Source organism: Malania oleifera, chromosome 6 (genome assembly GCF_029873635.1).
Source record: "Malania oleifera isolate guangnan ecotype guangnan chromosome 6, ASM2987363v1, whole genome shotgun sequence".
NCBI classification, from domain to species: Eukaryota; Viridiplantae; Streptophyta; class Magnoliopsida; order Santalales; family Ximeniaceae; genus Malania; species Malania oleifera.
In genome coordinates, this window is record NC_080422.1 from 90,024,947 (window position 1) to 90,043,450 (window position 18,504).

Below are 18,504 nucleotides of genomic sequence, written 5' to 3' on the forward strand. Positions count from 1 at the left end.
TGGGTAATCAAACTCTACATTCTCCTCTAGCTTTGGTGTTTGGGAGTTCACACAAAATTGAAGTTGTTGAGTAATCTTGGAGGTTGTGCGTGCAATGACTATTTTCATCAAGATATGTTCTTTGTGGGCGCAAAATCGACCTCAAGGACAATGGTCCTTCCACGCCTTTGCTTATGATAAGTATATGTAATTTCATGACTAATTTATTATAGTTTATTTATTCTATTATTTTTCCAACACTCGTTAAGGATGATGAAGAGAGCTTAGTATTCCTTAAAGATATCCTTCCTAGTTCCTATTCCAAACTTCCACTAGATAAAATAATGGATATTTCTGTGCCAAAGGGAGGAGGTTTATCAGGGAGGGTCCTTTCTCTTTAGCCATTGAGGAGGGGAGGTGGGTGGGAGTGGGTATTTAGTTACTCCTCTAGGGGAAGAGATTAAAGTGAGAATTTTATCTAAAAAAAACAAAAAGACTGAAGTGATAGTTACTCCTAAGTCATATGAGTGGGGGAAAAAGAATTTATATTCTATGGGTTGTTATTTATCTATTATTATTATTATTATTATTATTTTTTGGGGGTGGGTTAGCTATGGGCATTTTGAGTGGTGGTGTAGGGATTGAGAATTTCTCCCTTCCCAAAGGGAAGCTAGGGTTATTTTAATTTCAGGGATACAAGATTGTTTCAAGAGTTCATTGTTTAGTAGGTATCTTTTCTTTTACCATTTTACATGAAGCTAGAGCCTTTGAGGGAGGGGTCAATGGCGGTTTACCTTTGTTTATAGGTCTTGATGGGCCTATTCTCTATTCATATTTTTGTTACGAGCTTTTTATTTTTGTTTTTTGTTCTCCTAGGTGGATTATAGGAGGTAATTTCAATTTCGTCAGAAATCTTCTAGAAAGGTGTCTTTGGTTCTCTTTGAGGGGGCAGAACTTTTATAAATTTATTATGTGCTAAGAGATTTTCCCTTAGAGAATGCTTTGTTTTCTTGGTCAATTTGAGGGGAGAAGCTTGTAGTTAGTCATTTAGATAGGTTCTTGTTTTGTGGTGAGTGGGAGGATGAATTTCTTTATCTATTGTCTAGAGCAGGTTTTTTTTTTTTAATATCAATTATCTTATCTTGCTAGAGTCTACTAAGGCTATGTGGGGTCCAATCCCGTTTCATTTTGAGAATTTATGGATTGATCATCATTCCTGGATTAGGAAGACCTAGAGTGGGTTTTTTGGGGGAGGAGATTGAAAGGGCTTTAGGTTTATGAACAAAAATTGAGAGAATGAAGTAAAACAAGTAGTAGAATTTAGAAGTTTTTGGAGATGTTAGGTTTAAGAAGGCTAACATCATGGGAGATCTTGATGTGTTTGATAGGAAATAGGGAGGGAATATTGATGAGCATATATCTTTGCAAAAGGAACTCGAGGATGTGATTCTTGAGGAAGTATAGAGCAGGGGCAAACGATAAATATAAATGGGTTAGGGAGGGTGATTGTAACTATTTTTTTTTTTTTTTTGATATAGATTGGCCAATGGGAAAATGATGTGTTGAAATTTGGAGTAAAATAGAAGACCTAACACAACGATAGGTCTCTTCCTCTATTTATCAAGTAAATTCTAATGACCATAATACCCTTACTACTTTTCACTGATTATCATAACACTAACATGCTAATAATGCTAAATAACTAAACTAATCATTAACACTCCCCCTTAAGTTGGAGCATAGATATCATATGCTCCTAGATTGTTACAAATAATTTAAACACGAGCACCCCCCAAAGCTTTGGTAAACAAATTAGCAAAATGCATATCGGACTTCACATAAGTAATAGTAATTAGGGCTGGGCATGATTTGGTTAATCAAACCATACCCTTTGAACTGTAACTGAACCAAAACTTTGGTTTGTTAGAAAATGCAAATCGTATCCAAACCATTTTAAATACAACAACAACAAAGCCAAACCTTAGTCCCACTAAGTGGGGTCAGCTATATGAATCATTTTCCGCCAATTTATGCGATCATGGACAATTTCTTTTGGTAGATTCAAAGATATTAAATCCTTACTCACTATCTCCTCCCAAGTTATTTTAGGTCTACCCCTACCCCTTCTACTGCCCCTCACAGTAACTAAATCACTCTTCCTCACAGGTGCATTATAAGGCCTACGTTGCAAGTGTCCATACCATCTGAGTCGTCCCTCCCTTATCTTATCTTCTATAGAAGTTACACCTAACTTACCACGAATATGTTCATTCCTTAATTCATCTTTCAATGTTATACCACTCATCCATCTAAGCATTCTCATCTTGGCAACTTTTACTTTTTGGATATTATGTTTCTTCGTCGCCCAACATTCCGATCCATATAGTATAGTTGGTCTTATAGCTGTCCTATAAAACTTAACTTTCAATTTTAAGGGTATTCTTCGATCACATGGCACACTTGAAGCACTTCTCCATTTTAACCAACCTGCTTTAACTCTATGCATTACATCATTTTCAATTTCTCCTTTAGCTTGCATAATAGATCCAAGGTATCGAAATCTACAAGTGTTATTTATTTCTTCATCATCAAGTTTAACTTTGTCTCCAATATTCCTCCTATCATTACTAAAATTACATTTCATATATTCTGTTTTATTTCTACTAATCCTAAAGCCTCTAGATTCCAAAGCTTCTCTCCATAATTCTAACTCAGCCTCTACTCCGTCCCTAGTTTCGTCAATTAATACAATATCATCTACAAACAACATACACCATGGAACCTCCTTTTGAATACTCTTAGTCAATTGGTCCATCACTAAAGCAAAAAGATAAGGACTCAAAGCAGATCCTTGATGTACACCTATGGCAATTGGAAATTCTCTAGTTTCTCCATCTATATTCCTTACACTAGTCATTACTCCATATTACATATCCTTAATGACATCGGTATACCTACAACATACACCCTTTTTTTCTAAAACCCACCATAGAACTTCCCTAGGTATCCTATCGTATGCTTTCTCAAGGTTAATAAATATCATATGCAAGTCCCTCTTCTTTTCCCTAAACTTCTCCATTAATCTTCTTTAAAGATAAATAGCTTCTGTGGTAGATCTCCTAGGCATAAAACCAAATTGATTTTCTAAGATCTTTGTTTCTAACCTTAATCTTTGTTCAACTACCCTTTCCCATAGTTTCATCGTATGACTCATAAGTTTAATTCCACGATAGTTATTACAATTTTGAATATCTCCTTTATTTTTGTATATAGGTATTAAAGTACTTTTCCTCCATTCATTTGGCATTTTCTTAGTTTTTACAATTGTATTAAATAAATTAGTTAACCATATAATTTTGTTATTAGCCAAGTATTTCCAAACTTCAATTGGTATGTTATCTGGTCCCATAGCTTTCCCATTTTTCATCTTTTTTAATGCAAACTTAACTTCGTTAACTTTAATTTTGCTAATAAATCTTATATTTTTAGTCTTTTCCTCATTTGATAATTCTAAGTTTAAGCCTTCTATTTGGTTTTCGTTAAACAACTTACCAAAGTAACTTCGCCGTCTTTCTTTAATATCTTCGTCCTTAATCAAGACAATATCATCCTGACTTTTTATACATTTTACATTTCCTAAGTCCTTGCTCTTCCTTTCTCTAGTTTTAGCAAGTTTAAATATATCTCTTTTTCCTTCTTTTGTACCTAATCTATCATACAAACTATTAAATGATCTATATTTAGCTTCACTAACGGCCCTTTTTGCATCTTTTCTTGCCTCCTTATATTTTTCAAAGTTATCTCTGTTTCTATATTTTTGCCACGTTTTATACCAAATTCTTTTTGTCTTTATGATTTTTTATACATTTTAATCCCACCACCAACTCTCTTTGCTATTCGAGAATCTTTCCCTTGATTCACCTAAAATCTCTTTTGCTATCTTTTTAATAGAGCTAGCTAATCTATTCTAAAGAGTATTTGTATCTATCCCATCCTCTAAGGTCTAATCCCCATCTTTGATCATTTTATCTTTAAATTTTATTATATTTTCTCCTTTTAGGTTCCACCATCTAGTTCTCCTACACTGGTTTATTTTATCCTTTTTCTTCATTTTTTAATACATATATGTAACGCTAAGACTCTATGTTGTGTGGTTAGGCCTTCACTTGGAATAACTTTACAATCCTTGCATGATAAACGATCTACCCTCCTAGTTTAAAAAAAGATCTATTTGACTTCTATTTTGTCCACTTTTAAAGGTTATTAAGTGTTCTTCTCTTTTCTTAAGGCAAATATTCATTATACTAAAATCATATGACATAGCAAAGTCTAAGATCATCTCCCTAGACTCATTTTTGTCTCCATATCCATATCCATATCCTCTATGTATCCTTTTATAATTTTTATTATCTCTTCCAACGTGTCCATTCATGTCTCCTCCTATAAATATTTTCTCAGTCCGTGGTATGCCTTGTATAATACTATCCATATCTTTCCAAAATTGTCTCTTAAGATTTTCTGCTAAGCCAACTTGAGGAGCATAAACACTAATGATATTTATTATTTCTTGTTCTAATACCATCTTGATTTTTATAATTCTATCCCTTACTCTAGTTACATCCACAACGTTATCTTTTAAGTTTTTGTCTTAATAATGGCTACTCCATTCTTATGTTTTTCTCTTCCAGTGTACCAAAGTTTAAATCCTGATTTATCGTTTTCTTTAGCTTTCTCCCCCACCCACTTAGCTTCTTGAAGACAAATTATATTAATTCTTCTTCTAATCATTGTATCCACAATTTCCATGCTTTTACCCATAAGTGTCCCTATATTCCAAGTTGCTAATCTAATCCTAGTTTCCTGAACTAACGTCTTTACTTGCCCACGTCCAGAATGATGCAGGAACCCTCGCATGTAGTGTGAGCCATGCCTCTAGACTCCAGTGTTTTAAAAGGCGAAGGTAGGCATAAGGCGAGGCATTTTACACCTAACAAGACGAGGTGTAAACCTCAAGGCATTGAGGTGTAAGCCTTTGGGAATTTAATTTTTCATTTAAAAAATATAAAAATAAATTATACATGCTAAAAATCATATGAATTTTATTTAATAATTTAAATAAAGCGTTTTCTTTAAATTTTACCCCTAAAAATAGCTTAAAGAGCCTAAGCTCAAGCTAGCTGTGGGGCATTGGCGATGAATTATAGGGTTACTGCCACTTGCCCATCCAAGCTTTAATATTTAACTCCAAACTAATTGCATTTCTTGGTTAAAAGAGTTTGACGTAGTCACGACTCTTTCTTTCCTCTCTCACGATCTTTGAAGCGAGATTAGTCTATGAATAGAGATGCTTTTTTATGAAGCAGCTGAGTGTCAAGAAAGAGACTTTTGCATAAAGATCCGAAGTAGCTCAGTGTCAGAGAGAGGCTTTTGTATGAAGATTTGAACCGGTTGAGTGTCGGAGAGTGTTGAAAATCAAAATTAGGTCCGCGACGTGGAAAAGAGATCGCTTAAGAAGATGAGGATATAGATTTGCAAAAAAATTGAGGTTGGTCGATGATTGAAGTAGAGGGAGAGAGAGAGAGTGTGGGGGGGGGGGTCGTGGTGCTTGATTGGCTGAAGAGAGACAACTTAGTCTTCATGTTGGAGGAGGAGTCTTCTCGGAGAATATGGACCAATGGAAAGAGAGTATTTGTCGATGTCATGGAAGTTTTTTTTGCTTTGTAATTTGCACAAATAATGGGGTCCGAAATGCATACGCCTTGTTTGTTGAGGCGTGAAATGTGAGTTTTTCTGGCCATGCCTTTTGGGACTTTTGCCTTTTCCATTATGCCATGGGGCATTTTACCCTCAAAACGCACCTAGTGTGCCTTGGAGATTGCCCTTTAAATCATGGCTAGATTCAATACCTAGTTGTGGATCTTCCAACTCAACACTTGACTTGGCCATTACGGTTTGTTTTTTACTCCTCTAGGAAACCAAGTTATCATCAACAAAGATACAATACCTGGTTGTGGATCTTCTGTCTGAAGGTAGCTCAACCGAATCTACACCAGTATATTCTTGAATATAAGTGTGACCCTGATTTTTATATAAGAGACCTCTCCTAAGCGCACCTTCTCACATGTGATTACTGCATCCCAATGACTTGTCCTCAGAGAATCTAGAAGTTGACTCACAACACTTGTTGCGCAAGATACAACTGAGTGATTGTAAGATAATTCAATTTTTTTTATAAGTCTCCAGTATTGTCCTTGATTAGGTAACAAGTCACCCATATGCAACCCTAACTTGTTTTTAGAATCCATGGATGTATCAACCAGTTTGGATCCCAACAACCTAGTCTCATCCAAACGATCAAGAGCATACTTCCTTTATGACAAAACAATTCCAATATGAGATCTAGATACTTCTATACCCAAGAAGTATTTCAATTGTCCCAAATCTTTGGCATGAAGCTTAGTTTGTAGAAAACACATTGATCATCATCACCTATAACTACAATATCATCCATATACACAATAAGAAGTATCCCACCCTCTGAAGTATGACAATAAAACACAAAGTAATCCACCGCAAATCACTGAAGGTCAAACTCAAGTACTACAACACTGAATCAACGAAACCATGCTTTAGGAGATTGTTTTAAATCATATAATGTCTTCCTGAGCTGACACACTAAGCTTGGACCCCACCTAAGCAACAAACCCATGTGGTTGCTCCATATAGGCCTCCTCCTCAGGATCACCATGCAAGAAGGCATTCTTCACATCTAATTAACACATAAGCCAATGACAAGTGGTGGCCAAGGTGATGAACATACGAGGTAAGTTTGACAACCAGGAAAATGTATCTAAATAGTCCAAACCATACACTTGAGTAGATCCCTTAGCAACATGACGCGCCTTCAAATGTAAGGGTGTTCAACAACCCGATCAACCTGACCAACCCAAACTAAATTACCCAAAAAATCGGCTTGGAATGGTTTATGGGTCGGTTGACGGTTTCCCATTTTGCATAACTCGATCATATGGTTTGGTTTGTGGGTTTAGCGTCAATCCACCTGACCCAACCCGAACCGCCTATATATGCCTATTATTACTCAAGGCTTACGAAATAATGCATAGGACTATGAGGTGGATACTTGCATTTTTGAATTTTTTTAAAGTTTTTAATTTTATATCTATTGTAGTAATGTGTATGGATATGATATTTGAGTCCTTTTGGATGACAATAGAAATATTTTGCACATTTTATTTTATGTTGCTGATGGTATGTGTGTTAGAAGATAGATGCAATGTTTTTTTGATTAGTTTTGTAATCTTCTTTATATTGTATTATCAATGTAAAATTGATAGTACTTAGTGCTTTACTCATATTGTTACATTGATACTATGGTCTTTCTTTTTTTCCCTTTTTTTAATAGGAGGTCTATTAATGTAATATATTTAGCTTGAATGACACTAGTTTATGCATTGTTTTCAATGTAACATATGTTATTATGTTTGGCAAAAATTCTCATGTGTATTCCTTTATGTGTGCGTTTCTTTTTTTCGTCCTACTTCACTTTGATTCAAGTTAAACCACCAACCCGAACCAAACCACCCGATATTCAAGGCGACCCAAACCAAATTCTCAATGGTTTGACTTAGGATTGGCTTCTTGCTAAACCGACAAAATCGGATCGGTTGGAATTTTAGGCCTAATCTGAACCAACCCAACCTATGAACACCTCTATTCAAATGAGCCCTAGAACCAGTAGGATTGACTTTCACAATGTATATCTAGCAACAGCCAACCATAGATTTGTCAAGAGGAAGAGATACCAATTCCCAAGTATCAGTGTCCTATTATGCACTCATCACTTCAACCATTGCGTTCTTCCAACTAGAGGGGGCTAAAGCTTCATAAACATATATAGGAATGGCAACTATGATAAGAGTGGTAGCAAAAACAATAATAAGAGGGTGACAAGAAGTTATAGCAAACAAAGTTGGAGATGAGATGTTGTGTACATGTGCATTTACTTCTACAGATCACAATCGGAGGATCATATCATGGAGAATATGGTCATTAGACAAGGGAACAAAAGGTGTGGTAGTAGAAGCTAAAGGCGATTGTCTTCCTTGGAGTTGCCGTCGTGAATACACTTGCAAATTAGGACAAACCAGATGATGATAAGGACTCAAACCACATGGAGACACAGGTGGATGATTGGTTAAGGACAACAAACTAGAATCTCGAAGATTAGGTAGAGGAAGAGATTCATTGAGACTTCGAGATCAGCACTACTTAGGGTTAGGGATTGAGAGTATTATGGTGTGGAATCAAAGAAGGTAACATTGGCCAAAATAGAAGAGTGATGCAGAGTATGACTATAACAACGATATCCCTTTTTAATGTGTACTGGAGGAAGCACGAAGGACGTGAGAATAAACATTAGTAAATGATGGCAAGTTTACACTACTAAGTATTTAAGATCGGGCTACTTCTAACTTAGTTTTCAAACCCGCTAGAACTTGCAGAACTGTCATTTGCTCCCTTTGCTTTTGCATCTTGCAAACATAGGCAATTATAGGTTGCACAATGTTAAGATCCTCACGAACACACTTCATCTTTGCAAAATACTCAGTAACACTCCGATCTTCCTATTGTAACTGAAAGTACTCTAGGGATAAATCATACATACATGTAATGTTACTAGAATATAATAGCTTGACATAATCCCAAATATCCTTGCATGCATCTGGACGCATGAACATCTGTGCAATTTGGGGTTCCATCGAGTTCCACATGAGGTAAACAATCAAAGCATCTCCTTGAGTTCACACTTCTTTTCTCTTCTCATTTGAGGGTTCAAATTGGAATAAGTGGCCTGATTTTCCTAACCTTGTTAAATTTGGACCCTTGCAGTCTTAGACCATTGAACATATCTGTCCAACTTATTGGTTATTGTCTGTCGTAGTGATGAAGGAAACATATTTTTGGGATTCATAGATAGGGATCAGCATAATTCGGTTACATCCGAATTAACTGAATTAACTAAGTAAATTCAGTCGGTTTGGTTCGATTAAAAATTTATTCGGTTCGATTCGGTTTTCATTTTCATTGAATTTCGGTTTTTGGGTTAATCGAATTAACTAAATAGTATAAATTAATAATAAATAATTATATATATTATATATTAAAATATTTTATATATTATATATATGCTAACATTTTATTTATTTTTTATATATTATATATATATTTAAATTTTATATATATTATTTATATTTTATAAATATATTAAAATATTAAATTGGTTAAAATCGGTTAACTGATTTAACTAAAATTTGGTTTGGTCGGTTCGGTTAATGAGATTTTTGAATCGAAATTTTTCGGTTAATTCGGTTAATTAACTTAATTCACCGAATTGACTGAATGCTCGCCCCTATTCATAGACTCCATCCCAACACTCACAAACTAGACCAATGTCAAACAAGAGGAGCAATCGGACCAATCGGAACAGCCACAAACAAAGTCAACAACCAAAACTACCACGGATGAGTCACCGACAACCTAATGTAAACCCCACAAAATCAATGTACTTTACTAATACTGAACAACAACCACCGGATTTCTGCGAGTGCATAGTCGGAAAAAGCTGGATTTTTGAACCAAAAACATGCCCAATAGTTTGATATTATGGTCTATGGAAGTAATCAAGACATTCTGCAGAAAAAAATGCAGCAAAAGGTGTTTGGACAGTGTCTCACACGGTGGCGTGTGGGGTTGCCACTGTCGGCAATCGGTCGGCACGTGGGGGTGCGTGAAGCGATTTCTGCGATGGGATTTCGCGGATCTACAGATCAGAGGGTTTTGTTGTTGGTTATATGGTTGATTTTGTGAAATGTGGAAGGGTTTGGAAGGTTCTGAGAAGGGCAGCAACTGCCAGGGAATTTTGTGGCGATGGCAGAGTGTTTTTTGGCAATCCCTGGACTAGTTTCTAGGCTGTAGTACTGTGGTTGATCCTCCTATATTGGCGGATTTGCATAGGATGGCCAGATTTGGGTTTGGTTTGGTGGTAGGGTTTAGGTTGGATCTTGCTCTGATACATGTTAGATTATCGCTTACCTGAAAGTTTAAGCTGTTAGGTTGTAGGCCAACAATGTATATCAAGTCTTTTAACACTCCCCTGTACGTGTCACCCAACAGCACATGGAGAGATAAACAAATGCTAAATAACACCCACTACAAGGAATATAATAATTTTTAAACACCACACAATAACTACGGGCGCCAACAATAGAATCTAAGACCTCCTGATAACCAGCTCAATATCATGTTGAAATTTGGAGTAAAACAGAAGACTTAACACAGTGATAGGTCTCTTCCTCTATTTATAATATATTAAGTACATCCTAGTGACCATAATACCCTGTTAATTCTCACTTATTAACATAGCACTCACATACTAATAATATTAAATGATTAAAATAACCATTAACAATATGTAATGAGGATTGGAGTCAAGGGAGGGAGAGGTCATTAGAGATGGTCGATTGATTGTTCAAGAGATTACAGTTTTTCTAAGACTAACAAGGGAGGGAGAGGTCATTAGAGATGGTCGATTGATTGTTGAAGAGATGACAGTTTTTCTAAGACTAATTTTAAGATTGAGGGAGATTAATTTAGACATGATTAATACATATGATTTAATATAGGTAAATTGGCCCTATAAAGCCCTTGGCGCATATATGTATGTTGTGACACGAGCCTTTAGTGGTAATATTGACACTTGGTGATGCTGGGCAGCATCAATGATCCTGCAGCCTTGGGGAGAAATTAGAAGTTGAAGCGAAAGGGAGGGGAAGAGAGGAGAGAGGAGATAAAGGGGAGGCATGCGTTCATTTTCTCAATTCAAAGTCAACAACCAACTTCTACATGGCTTTCAAATGCTATTTATAAGGAAGCCTCTACACATGAAATTACACATATACCCCTAAAACTACATAAAATTACATACTCCTAAAATACAAAAATATTACAAACAATCCCCTCCATAACACGTAATCCTGTACTAATTAAACTAAACACACAATTAACAACTAACTAAACCCAGCAATTCCTTAACCCAATTCTTCTTAATTAATCTCCAACTAGGATTTTCCCAAGGTCTTGCTTATTATCCTACATCAAATCTCCCCTAGTTTTAAAAAAATTGGCCACGAGTTTTAAAATGTTGGAGATGTTAGAAGTAAGAAGCAAACTTGGACTCTTTGAAAGCCAGTGATTGAGTGATATAATAAACTGCAGTCCATTGGCAGCACCATAGATTTTGTTGAGAATTAGCATTAATAAACACACATTGAGAATGACAAACTCAACAGTTGAAATGTCTGAAAGACTTTGGATTTCTTCAAACACATTCATTTCCTGTAGTTGTCTTCAAATTAAGTAACTCCAACATATTCTTTCGCTTGGTTGGCTAGTAGTGCAGGCTTCAATATGATTTTCTTACCATTATGGTGGAATACGTATGGGTTCTCAAGCCCCTTGTGTCACACCCAAATCATCTAACCAAGGAGAACCGAGTAGTACATGACCAATATTCATGGGCATGATCTCACACCAAACATTGTCAAAATAGTCACGTATAGGAATTGAACATCTTTCGCAAACATGTATAGTAGAGTTATCAACCCAAGACATCTCATAAGGCTCTGGGTGAGGCTTTGGATGAAGTTGCGTTTGAGTGACCTCATCTATGGAAACCACATTCATTAGGCATCTTCTGTCAATGATGATTTTGCTAACATTTTCTCCGTACTTCAGAATGGTGAGAGAAAGCTTGAAACGTGTCCAAAGTAAGACAAGTGGTGTTACTTCTTCCAATAATTTGTCCCATGTTGCAATTATATATCACCGAAGACCCTTGAAAAGTTGGTCAATCTATTCTTGCAAACCACAATCTGATTCCCATTGTTCAAGAATCTTGTTCAATTCACATGTACTAGAGTCCATGCAAAAATTGAACAAATTCATAAAGAAAACTCACAAATGCAGCATTGCAAACTGATTTTTATTGCTGGCAGTGACAATTCCACGCTCCAAAGTGCTGATGGTACACTAATTCTTCAATTTCTAGCCTTTTATATCAAAATATCTGACTTGCTTGCAAAATATCATGTCCAGAATGAAGATATCATGCTGCACATCAAAATATTAAGGGAAAAACCCAAATTCTTGAGGCTGGAATCAATTTCTTGTGAGTTTGCAAGTTATAGGGCAGGAAAAAAATTCCACATGTGCATGGCCAGTGCGTGGGCATGAGTCACTGGCGATGAAACTTGGGAAGAAGGGAGATCAGGGATGGGGATTGCACTGGTTGTGGTGGTGTGATGAGAAAAGAGCAGGAAGTTAGGGATTTTGAGGGGCCATTGGCTGGAGAATGTTTTGCCGAGGGGCACATGGGGCTACGCCAATGGCCGGAAGGTGATGAAATTTTAGGGGTTAGGGTTTTTTGTGGGGGGAGGGGAGGGGGGAGGTTGTTGTTGATGACATTGGAGGTGTCGAGAAAAGCTTCAAGGGAAGGGGTGTTCGTAAATGGGACATGAGACTGGATTCTTTGAGAAATTTCAGAATCGTTTCTTGTTTTTTTGTTTTCATTATATATTTTTTTTAACTGAAATTTCAGGCAGAGAAGATGGTTGAAGGCGATGAAATTTGCGGTTGGGATTTACCACATGTTTGGTTTGTGGAATGGAATGGGATATGAAAGGAATGGAATGAAATGAAAATTTGAATGGAGAGATGAAATCAAGTGATAAATTCAATTCCATTCCCTCTGATTCCATTCCACTCTTACGTACGAAATGCGCAGTTAAGACTAACAAAGAGAGAGGCGGAATTGAGGTAGAGAAACAGAGAGATGAAAAGGGAAGAAGGAGAAGAAGAAGAAGAAGAAGAAGAAGAAGAAGAAGCAGCAGGGCAAAACAGAGAGGAGAATCAGATCTGCAGCAGAGCAGGGACAGAGAGGGAAGTTACAGAACAGAGGAGAGAAGGAAGAAGATAAGAAGAGGGGGAGAAGACTGAAAGGGGAAGATGGGGGAATTGAAATGCAAGAATGGAGATCAGTTGTGTGCTCTAGTACCATATGATACAGGGCAGTGTCAAGGGTCTGCAGTCATGGGGAGAAATTAGAAGAAATTGAAGAGAGGAAGGAAGGGGAAGAGAGGAGAGAGGAAGAGATACCAGTGGGAAAACACACGTTCACTTTCTCAAACCTCAATTCAAATTCAACAACCAACTTCTACATGGTTTTCAAACACTATTATGAAAAAAAACAAAGAAGCCTCTACACATGAAATACACATATACCCCCTAAAACTACATGAAATTACAAACATACCCCTAAATACACAATTATTACAAACAAGTCCCCAAATACACATAATCCTTTCTAATTAAACTAAACATGCAATTAACTACTAATTAAACTCAACAATCCCTTGACCCAATTCTTTTTAATTATTCTCCAACAAAAATCTCCATGGTCTTGCTTGTCCCACATCACTTGGGATTTTCATTTTCAAAGAAGTTTGAATGATAAGGAGGCAGGGGAGCTTTTGTTTTCTCTTTATCCATTGGAGGGATGTATGGGTTTGGGACTTGTATTCATCGGGGGTTTTTTCTTATAAATTTTTCTTTGATCATTTGGTTAGATCTAATATTTCTTTTTCCCATCCATCATTATGTTAGGACTGGAGGAGCCCATGGGTGAGCTTGATACACATGGGTGAACACTAACTTGACCCAAAAGTTTAAGCCTATTGGATCTTGGGCCCAACCATGTATATAAGTACCCATCATCCACTCTAATTTTCCAATGTGGGACAAGCTCACAAGTGGAATTCTCAACAATCTCCCCCTCACTTGTGAGTCCCAACTGCTCCCCCTTGAACGGAAATCGTGTCCCTTCTGGGAGTAAGCCCAATTCTCCAACAGTTGCTCAAGTGGTCTTACCACTGGTGCCTTACGTGCGTCGGATTGTATTTCACGTGCCTCTGAACTAAACCTACCTCTCACGTCTTGACTTTATTTGGATCCATCCACAGCTTAGATGATCCTTATTGGCCTTAGTCACACACTTGGTCCTCCAACTGTTAGCATGTCAGGAGAATTAACTTCACGTCTTGACTTTTTACGATGTTGCTCACTCAAGAGTTACGAACCGTCGGTTCTGATACCCCTTGTTAGGATCGGGGGAGCCCATGAGTGAGCTTGATACACATGGGTGAACACCAACCTGACCCAAAAGTTTAAGCCTATTGGATCTTGGGCTCAATCATGTATATAAGCACCCATCATCCACTCTAATTTTTCAATGTGGGACAAGCTTACAAGTGGAATTCTCAACACATTGTATTTGGAAGTTCAAAGTTCCCTCTAAAAATTAAGGTCCTGGTTGGAATTTGGAAGAAATATTAGGGAAATGAAGAAAAATATAGAGTTCCCCTTTTCATGTTTGGGGTATAGGAAAGTGAGAAAGGAAATAAAATATATAGTAAATCAATGAAATTTTTTTTTTTGGTTTAAATGGTAACCTTTGAGTTATCATAATCTTTAATCATTTCAGAACAAATTTTAATTTTTGACAGTATTTTATATAGAGAAAAAATACAATGAAAAATGGATTTCCTTATTTTATTTTATTTTATTTTTTCTCAAACAAAATTGTTGATCCAAATAGCGCCTAAAACATTCATTTGGTTTGTGGTTTTTAATAGTCAACACCGATAATGTGTTGCAGCACATGGCTTTGAAGGCATTGTCCCCATGTGTTTGTGCTTCAACAGTTTAAAGATTTCTGTTCATCCCTTTTTACATTGCTTGTTTACTTTGAGCATGGGGAGTACGTTGTTTGGATTATTTTTTGCAGAAAATTGGATTGGTCCAGAAACTGGAAGTTCTTTTGGTTTCTTTTAGGTTTTTGGGAGTGTAAGGATGCCTGATTGTTTGTGGTTGTGGATGTGCAACGTTTTCTGTTTTTTGGGGGGTTTGGTTGAAAAAGAATGCGTGTATTTTTACCAGAAAGATGTTCACTTTATTGCTGCTTTGCATGGTATATATATGGTACATGGCTTCTTTTTGGGCTTTCATGCGGGGCTCTCTAAGGGAATATGTTTTTTTCAGATGTCCGGCGGGACTGGCAGGCCTTATTATCTTGATTGTGTTTTCCATTTTTCTTTTCTGCTTTTATTTATTATAGGAGGATTTTCTCATCTCCCTGTGTGCTCACATTCCTATTTCTGCTAGTAATATTTTTTTTTTCTAATGCACGCCTAGACCAATTCTATTAATTTCACAAGGATATTTTAGTTTCTGTTGCTCTGATGTCTACACTGTAAACGCTGTATTGCTCTTTGGATGCTAAAATTCTTTGGTTTAAGCAGTACTAAGAAATATTTTTTTTACTTCATGGTGACACTGTTAATCTGATTGTCCAATGTATGATTCTCCAGTATGAAAGTTGTACCTTGTTGGAACTTTGGTATGTATAACAAATCATTCATATTGTTATTATTACATTTGCAGCATACAGAAGGACCCTCAAGATAGATCGTCATCTTTAGAACTTTTGGTTAGTGTTCGCCTCCACCCCCCATTTTAAATAAATTTTAAATGTGTTCCGAGTCAAATGTTTGACTGCCAACTCTCTCTTATGCTCTACCAGAGTCACCCTTTCATAAAAAAGTTCGAAGACAAAGATATTGATCTTGCAATTCTGGTGGATAGCTTGGAGACTCCAGTAAATTTCCCAAGGTGAAATTGCCTTGTAACACAATATTCAATGTAAAATGTTCGACCCCACCCCACCCCATATGTATTATTATTTTACAGTTGTCGTGAAAATTTGGATGAGATTCGTTGTAAAAATAAGCGAACATTTTTTTTTTGGGTTCTTATGCATTGAGTTTGGTATTTTCATGCAAATTTGCCTGTGCCCCTTGAAGATTGGAACTGCAATGGATAGCGAAGCCACAAGCATCAGAGATTTTACTTAAATCTTGGATTGTTTAAAAAAAAAAAAAAAAAAAAATCTCAACCCTTGCGTGTTCTGAGGCTTCAATTGGCATTGGTAAAGGAGGATTTGAATTTTGAACTTGAAGGCAATATATTTTCAATGAACATTTGTATTGCAGTAGGTGGTTGTGGTCGTTAAATCAATTTTCTCGTTAATGAGCTGAGATTTTTGCAATTATTGTGCGTAGAATTTCATTGACAAGATTATGATCATGGAAACAACTGAGATATTTTTATGTTAAGTTTGGTTTGCAAAATATCTGTATGGTTAAATTGGAGAAGAATTATTATTTGCCTATTTCATTTTATAGATTACTGATTCATGTAATCACATATAACTACCTAATGCAGCTATACTCTTTTATTTGGGCTTAGGACCAAATGTGTGAAAGGATTTAGGGCAAAAAATGTCTTCTTAAAAGGGGTCAGGGTGGACTTGAAATCATTTGAAATGAGTGGAAATACTTAATAACTCTTCAGCTAATGGAGGAAAATATCTTTGATTGGGTGAATTGGTGAAAGAGGATTCGTGTAGTCGATCACCTAGGCTTATTATTATTATTATTATTATAATTGTTGTTGTTGTTTATCTTAATGATTAATGAACATTTTTTTTATTTATGCAAGAATTGTTTTATTTGTAAGAATATAAATTTTATAAATAAAATGTAACTTAAGTTGATAAAAGAAATGTATTCGTGCTTCCCCTGTTTAGCGGAAAACATTAGAACTTATCTTTCACCATTTCTCGAGAGAGAAGCAGAGAAAGGACTTATTTATCTTCATAAATTTGAGACATTCTGGAGAAAATTTTGGAGGCTTGGTCATGTAGAGATGTTAAATTAAAATTGTGTTTTGTTTTTCTACTTTTACCCCATAGGTGTCTCTTCACACATCCGCTAAAGAAAACAACGGTAAGGTTGCTTTTCTGTAATTGATTGGTCACGGATTTAAATTTAAGGAAATAATCTTTGTATAAAGTAGGAATAAGGTTGGGTACACATCGACGATTCTACCATATCCTCTTAAACAAGACTTGTCCTAGGAATGTCTTTTTTGTGTTTTTTTTGTTTTTTTTTAAGAAATTAATTTATTTGATTATTTGAACTTTAAACCATTGTTGGATGGCTAGTGTGCCACATGCATTTATTTTTTTGAAACCATATTATTCTATTATTTTGGTTAATTAGATTATTATTAGTATAATTTGCATTTTTTTGTAATTTATGATGGTTTTTAAAATTTTAGGATATTAACTTAATTTTTTTTCTACGCAGATACTAATTTAATTATGGAAATATTATTAAAATGCTTGTCAAGATCAAGTTTTTTCCTGGAATAACTTTTTTTAAAAAAAATATATATATTAAATTATACCCCATCACTCTGATGTAATCTCACTACTCTAAGTAGCGAGATTTGTACTTGGAGTAGCGAGATTTCCTTTTAAGAGACGATGCTCGTGTGGATGCGTGGCAAATCTCGTTAGGTTCATCCAGCGAGATTTGCTTCGGATACTTAATGCCCTTCTAGTCGGCGTTCGACGTGTGGCAAATCTTGTTGGCTCATCTAGCGAGATTTGCTTTGGATATTTAATGCCCATCCAGCCGGCGTTCGACGCGTGGCAAATCTCGCTGGATAAACTAGTGTGATTTGCTTTTGCCATTACACAACCCTTCCTCCTTCCATTGTCTTCACGAACAGAGGGGAGTACGCATCCTTTTTGCAGAGAGACGAGGAGGAGCAGAGCAGTAGGTTACCGTTGAAGGAGACAGGGGTTGGACGTGCGCAGGTGACCGTTGTGCCTAACCGTTGAGGGTGTGTGTATATAAACTCGAGGAAATGAGGTAAGAAACATTCTGGCATTTAGTTTGTTCATAAATTTTAAATTAATTTATTTGATTGAAGAGTTGGTTTGATAATCGGATTTGAGTTTAGTGTGCTATTCAAAAGGCTTCATTCAGAAACGTCTTTCTTTGAGGTTAGGATTTTTTTTTTTTTGTATTTGAATTATATTTTTTATGATACTGTCCAAACAAAAACATGCATGAATTTTTTTTTTGAATTATATAATCGTTTTTGTATTTTTATGTTCTTTAGCATGTTTGTTTGATATAGTAAAAATTAAAATTCTGAATGCATGTTGTTTATGTGATTGTGATATGTGGCTTGTATATATATAAAAGAATTTCATGCGGTGGCTTAAAATAAATCCACGCTAGGCAAAGTTTGCTGCCTGTGCCTGAATTTTTAAAGGATAACTAAATTGGAAAAATGTATTGAGAAAAGAAAACAAAATCTTGATTGCCCTCTGACAAAAATTATTTGTGTTATTTAGCTAACAAATAATTTGTTTTATTTAGTTTGATTTCATTGATAGAACCCTGCTAGTTCAATCCTCACTTTCCATTCCTAGGGTTATTGAATACTTTACTTGTTTGCTATTGCTAGTTCAATCGT

The 18,504-nt window shown here is 35.9% G+C and overlaps 1 protein-coding gene across 1 annotated transcript in view; it reads left to right on the forward strand.

The window, feature by feature from the left end:
* LOC131157311 (mitogen-activated protein kinase kinase 6) overlaps positions 1 to 15,954 on the forward strand; it is a 29,560-nt gene extending 13,606 nt beyond the window's left edge. The window contains exons 7-8 of the mRNA XM_058111364.1: positions 15,556 to 15,601; positions 15,695 to 15,954. Of these exons, the coding sequence (XP_057967347.1) occupies positions 15,556 to 15,601; positions 15,695 to 15,787 (139 nt within the window). The 3' untranslated portion in view covers positions 15,788 to 15,954. The remainder of the gene's footprint in view (positions 1 to 15,555; positions 15,602 to 15,694) is intronic.
* The last annotated feature ends 2,550 nt before the right edge of the window (positions 15,955 to 18,504 follow it).